This window comes from Triticum aestivum, chromosome 6B (assembly GCF_018294505.1).
Source record: "Triticum aestivum cultivar Chinese Spring chromosome 6B, IWGSC CS RefSeq v2.1, whole genome shotgun sequence".
NCBI lineage: Eukaryota > Viridiplantae > Streptophyta > Magnoliopsida > Poales > Poaceae > Triticum > Triticum aestivum.
The window spans coordinates 658,371,650-658,377,642 of record NC_057810.1 but is presented as its reverse complement, the minus strand read 5'-3'; the positions used below and the strand labels follow the sequence as shown (position 1 = coordinate 658,377,642).

Genomic DNA, 5,993 nt, shown 5'->3' with positions numbered 1-5,993 from the left:
AATTGAAGGAAACTAGACAGTTGAGACCTCAAATTACAACAATTGTCTAGATGAGTAACTAAGCATGGTAGTCAGAAGTAACATACACAAAACTGTACTGAATTAACCAAGAAAAAAACCTAATTGAACCTTCAAATCACCCAACATCACATTAGCTTCAAGCCTATATCAGAATTTCAAATTGAAGACCATTTTTTTTGCCAGTGTAAAGATACATAGACTAGGTTGGTGAATCTACGGTTACTCAACCGAGCATGCGCCGATTCTCACTTCAAGCTAAGCATATTTAAGATAAGAATACTGGTAAGTTTTTTCTTTTTCTTTTTTTTTGCGGGGAAGAATACTGGTAAGTTGATGTTTGGGAATTTAGGTTCCCCTTATCTGCAGTGGAAGATGTGTTGCCACCAATTCCTTAAAATATAGCGAATAACTTTGTAACTTTCATTTAAAATAAATATACTTGTTGGAGCAATTCTTACCCAGACAACGATATTGGTAGATGGGCTGTAACTTAAAGATATCTTGAACCACCACCCTTTGAATCCATAACATTCACTCAGACACAATAATGGCATGTCGCAATAAGATAATTTTCTACTGTTTTCTGTTACAAAAAATGGCCTAGTTATAGCAAAATGGTCGTGGCAAATCCCAAAATGAGCTCACCTATACACATAATGATTTTGGATAAAATCAATGACACACCAGAGGTCACCAATTTTCTTCTCTATGTCTGATATTCTTCAAAAATGTTGGAAACCAAGTTCTTAGTGATAGGTCTGTCAAACAATCTTTTGATAGCATCACTTAAAAACAAAGGATAGATGAATATAACATTAGAATCATATAAGTGTGCACGGGAAATGATGTCTGCCAGGCTGCCCGGTCTATCTAATTTAATGCATATGATGGGTAGCACAAAACTGGTCATTCGCATCCTCAACCTGGAAAAAAAAATGCAGTGTAGATGGCCTGAATATAAAACACCCTTAAAGGCCTCCAAAAATGCCTATGGGATTATTGTCGATCCCCCTCTCCCCCCCCCCCCCCCAACATAACCAAGAAGTAATTACTTCCATTGTAAATAAGAAATAGCTTGTTGCAAGTAATATTGATAATAAAGTAATTAATCATCGGACAGGAAAAGGAGACATAAAAAAGAGTGTTGAAAACTGAAAATTGCACTCATAGTGCTGCACCTTCTCATCAACTGGTAAATCAATGAAAAATCAGGAAAACATTGCTTTTATATTAACACTTTCAAAATGCGATGACTTTTGAGTACCGAACTCAGAGCTTCACTTGAGGAGCTGCAAAATCTGTCTCTATTTGCTAGGCATGTTCTTGTAAGTGAACAAATGACAATACAAAGAACTTCGTGACATGCTCAAAATGCTGCACCATCAGACTTAGCAGGTATAGAAAAAGTCAAAAAACAAACAAGACCTGCAACAACCAAAGGAAGCAAGAACCATAAAGAAATCCCAGTCTGATTATCACAGTGTTATTCAAACCTTATACAGGACGAAAGTTCAGATTAGTGTGCTTCATCGACTGATATTATAATATGGTGGACGGAGCGACATTTTGTACAACTATAACTAATAGTTCCCAGTCAAGGCACAAACCACCGAACCAAAAAAAATGGGGCAATCTATAGGCTAAAATAGATGACGACAGTTCCCTTCGAGCAGGTGGTCTGTATATGTAACCAAGCTTCAATTCTAGAGAGATTCTTATATGAATGCTGCTACAGCCTACAGCAAGGAATCGTATGCATTGTCGTTGTCAGCCCAACAAGCTGCCGTAGCTCGTCCAGTCATCCTGCCCCCAGCAGCAATACTTCCATCAACAAAATCACATATTCAACAGCAAAATCACACATCTAGCTTCCTGCCTTTGTATGTACTAGAATGTGACGCGCGCTTTGTTGCGCCATCCTTCACTCATTGGGTAAGTCTTACTCCCTTCGTTCCAAAATAGATGACCCAACTTTGTACTAACTTTGTACTAAAATTAGTACAAAGTTGAGTCATCTATTTAGAAACGGAGGGAGTATATTTTTATTCTGTATGATGCCTTTTTACGGTTAGTTGGCTCGCTCTTATCAACAATTTCAGCTGTTGGAGCTCAAGACCCATAAGCGGCCGCTCGATGAACGTCGTGAATGATGACGCATGCTCGAGCAGTCACACCTGAGTTTCTTAGGTCGTCGATGCTCCCTCTACAACCCGGATCCAAGAGAGGAAGAGAGTTGGAGCAAGGAGACAAGGCGAGCAGTAGGTCATCGCCTTTGTCCCTATAATTTGGGTCTATTGAGAGGGGGGTGGGGGGTACACAGGGGACGTGATGGAGAAGGGGTTGGCGGTAGCTACACATGATCAAAGAGGGGAACGGGCCACAATAGCTCGAACGGGCTCAGGTGGACCTACAACCGAGCTTTTCAGGGTGTTGGACAGCCTTTGGATGGCAGTCGCGGAGGAACAGATCCACCGTCGATTCACGATGAAGGTCGGATGGCCAAAAAAAGGCGCTTGTCTGCGCTCCCACTTGAACTGCTTTTCTCTTAGATTGTAAATTCGCCTAGCGACTGAAAAGTCGGTATTTTGGTGAGCTTAAAGGGTTCTTGTATTGTGTGAAAGGTCACATGAGCACTCATATAGGTTGGGGAGTGAGCTTTTTTTCCCAGGGGAATTGCCACTTGCCAACTTGGGGAGTGAGCTGTTTTTCTTTTTTTTTTTAAGTCATTTTTTAGGCTAGAGTCAGCTGCTGCAACGACCTGACTGTTAACCAGTTGGGCCTCAGAAAGAGAGTGGGCCGTTACGCGTGTGTGGGCTGTACAACTATAACTAATAGTTCCCAGTCAAGGCACAAACCACCGAACCAAAAAAAATGGGGGCAATCTGTAGGCTAAAATAGATGATGACAGTTCCCTTCGAGCAGGTGGTCTGTATATGTAACCAGGCTTCAATTCTAGAGAGATTCTTATATGGCATGCTGCTCCGAGTGCGATTCGGTGACCAGGCTCATCTGCACCCAATCAGAAAAAACATCACAAAACTCAAAAAAATACAAAAAAATCCAAACTTTTTTTGTATGGTAGAAAAATTGATGTGCGAGATCCGCTTCAATTTTTAAATCATTTGGACATCTAAGTAGCTCTCGGCAAAAAAGACAAATCGGGTCAGATGAATTGCAAATTGGAGCGGACCTCACGCATCAAATTATCTATGATGCAATTTTGAATTTTTCTAATATTTGTGCTGATTTTTTTTGTCAACGCGGGTGCAGATGAGCCTGGGCTCAAAAGATGATTTTCCATGTTGCTCCAGCCTACAGCAAGGAATCGTATGCATGCCGCTGCCAGCCTAACAAGCTACCGTAGCTCGTCCAATCGTCCTTTACTCGTTGGTTAAGTCTTATATTTTATTTTATGGGGAGTCTTTATACGGTTAGTTGGCTCGCTCTTATCAACAATTTCAGCCGGTGGAGCTCAAGACCGATGAGCAATCGCTCGATGAACATGGTGAATGATGACGCACGCTCGAGCGGTCACACCTGAGTTGCTTAGGTCATTGATGCTCCCTCTGCAACCCGGATCCAAGAGGGAGAGATTGGAGCAAGGAGACAAGGCCAGCAGTAGGTCGTCGCCTTCGTCCCTGTAATCTATGCCTATGGAGAGCGGGGGGGGGGGGGGGTACACAGAGGACATGACTGAGAAGGGATTGGCGGCAGCTACACAGGATCAAAGAGGGGAATGGCCACAATAGCTCAAACAGGCTCAAGTGGACCTACAACCGAGCTTTTCAGGGTGTCGGTCAGCCTTTGGATGACAGTCGCGGAGGAGCAGATCCACCGTCGATTCACGACGAAGGTCAGATGGCCCAAAAACGTGCTTGTCTACGCTCCCACTTGAACTGCTTTTCTCTTAGATTGTGAATTCGCCTAGCGACTGAAAAGTCGGTATTTTGGTGAGCTCAAAGGGTTCTCGTATTGTGTGAAAGGTCACATGAGCACTCAGATAAGTTGGGGAGTGAGCTTTTTTTCGGGGGAGTTGCCAGTTGCCAAGTTGGGGAGTGAGCTGTTTTTCTTTAATAAAAATGTCATTTTTTTTAGACAAAAAAGGTCATTTTGTAGGCTAGAGTGAGCTGCTGCAACGACCAGACTGTTAACCACTTGGGCCTCAGAAAGAGAGCGGGCCGTTACGCGTGTGTGGGCTGGTGAGCGTGCGTCTTCTCCTTTACTTCTCTCTCCGTATGGGAGGAAATGCCGGGGATTCAGCCAGTCCTTCTTGAACTCTCCAGATCCCAGCCTTCATTGCTATCGTGCCAACCCCAAATCCCCAGTTCCGCCGAGGTTCCCACATCCCATCTGGTGCGTAGCAGCGAGCGCCGGCGATGGGCGGAAAGAGGAAGAGCACCGGGGACGTGAAGACACCGCCGACAGTGGGCCGGCGGCCGGGCCGCCCGAGGAAGAACACGCCGCCGGAGGCGATCCGGCGCCCGGGCCGCCCGAGGAAGAGCGAGCCGGGCGTCGAGGTGCCGCTGGCGCGCAGCCCGGTCTCGGTGCAGACGCTGGCGTCGCCCAGATCCAAGCGCGAGGAGGAGGCGAACGGCGGGCTGCTGGAGCTCGCGCGCGGCGCGGCGGCCATAGCCGCGGCGGAGGAGGAGGAGGAGCAGGTCAGGATGCGCTGCGACCTCTGCCATGGCCCCCTCAGGCCCCCCATCTACCAGGTAATCAGACAAGACGCCCAAAGCGCTCCCCTTTCAATCCGCTTGCCTTGGTCACGGCCAAGATTTGATTGATTGATGAATTCGTGCCGCGTTGGCCGCAGTGCACCCGCGTGCAGCACGTCGCGTGCCGCGACTGCGGCACCGGCGAGTGCCGCCCGTGCGGCGGCGACCCGGCCGCCGTCTTTGTCCACAACGCCCAGCTGGACGCCCTCTTCGGCTACATCAAGGTGCCGTGCCCGTTCCGCAAGTTCGGGTGCGCCAGCTCCGTCGCCTACCGCGACCTGGCGGCGCACGAGGAAGCGTGCGCGTGGGCGCCCTGCGCTTGTGCGGAGTGCGGGTACAAGGGGCCCCCGTCGGGCCTCCTGCGTCATCTCACGGAGTTGTCCGGCCGGCACGCCTGGACCGCCCACAGGATCACCTACGGGATGGACCTCCAGTTCACCGTCCCCGTGCCGGAGTCGTCGGAGCAGCAGTGCGAGGACCGCGGCCTCCTGATCGCGGAGGACGGCGCCGTGTTCCTCTTGGCCGTGGGGGGCGCCGGTGGCGTCCGCCGCGTCACCGTCGTGTGCGTCAGGGGTTATGTCGGCACCGGGCCAGTGTACAGCTCCTCCGTCGAGGTGGCTGGTCCAGACGAGGCGCGCCGGCTGAAGCTCAAGAAGAAGGTGGCGGCGAGCTGCTCGGCCCCGGTCGAGTTTGATGTGTTGGCGCAGCCGGAGTGCGACACTGTCCCCGTGTATCCGGAGATGCTGCACGGGGAGGAGCTCCATCTGTGCATCCGTATTGGCAAGACGAAGATCATCTGTTCCTGAACCTAAGAGAAGCATCAGCAATGTAGTTCTGGAGACATATGTGTCTTCTGTAGTCTCGTTGAAGAATTGGATTACCTTTATTTACCTGGCTTAGGTATGGTAGTGACTTGGTTCTAGTGGGTCCTCTCAAGTATTCAGGGTTCAGTTAAGAACTGGGGTTTGGTGTTCAAGGTGACTTGGTTCAGTTGAATTATCTGTCCGTGAAATTTGGTGTTTGATTGGAGTTGCAGTCGATAAATTCCTCTTATCATTCCAAAATCGAGTATTTGGAATGATACTTGTTTGCAATGTTGGTTCAGTTGAATTATCTGTCCCTGAAATTTGGTGTTTGATTGGAGTTGCAGCCGATAATTTCCTCTTATCATTTCAAAATGGAGTATTTGGAATGATGCTTGTTTGAAATGTTTATGCTTTCAATCTGCTTGGGTCTGGAGGTTGAGGGCTCGCCTTC

The 5,993-nt window shown here is 48.1% G+C and overlaps 1 protein-coding gene across 1 annotated transcript; it reads left to right on the top strand.

The window, feature by feature from the left end:
* The first annotated feature begins 4,204 nt into the window (after positions 1–4,204).
* On the top strand, positions 4,205–5,792 carry LOC123138670 (E3 ubiquitin-protein ligase SINA-like 4). Its single transcript, XM_044558606.1, has 2 exons — positions 4,205–4,733; positions 4,835–5,792. The coding sequence occupies exons 1-2, from the start codon at positions 4,398–4,400 to the stop codon at positions 5,540–5,542; spliced, it is 1,044 nt and encodes a 347-aa protein (XP_044414541.1). The 5' UTR covers positions 4,205–4,397; the 3' UTR covers positions 5,543–5,792.
* The last annotated feature ends 201 nt before the right edge of the window (positions 5,793–5,993 follow it).

Bases quoted from the DNA above. Each gene is read 5' to 3' on its own strand.
- LOC123138670 (XM_044558606.1), top strand. From the start codon at position 4,398: ATGGGCGGAAAGAGGAAGAGCACCGGGGACGTGAAGACACCGCCGACA. The intron at 4,734-4,834 runs GTAATCAGACAA...CGTTGGCCGCAG, and splicing joins TCAGGCCCCCCATCTACCAG to TGCACCCGCGTGCAGCACGT.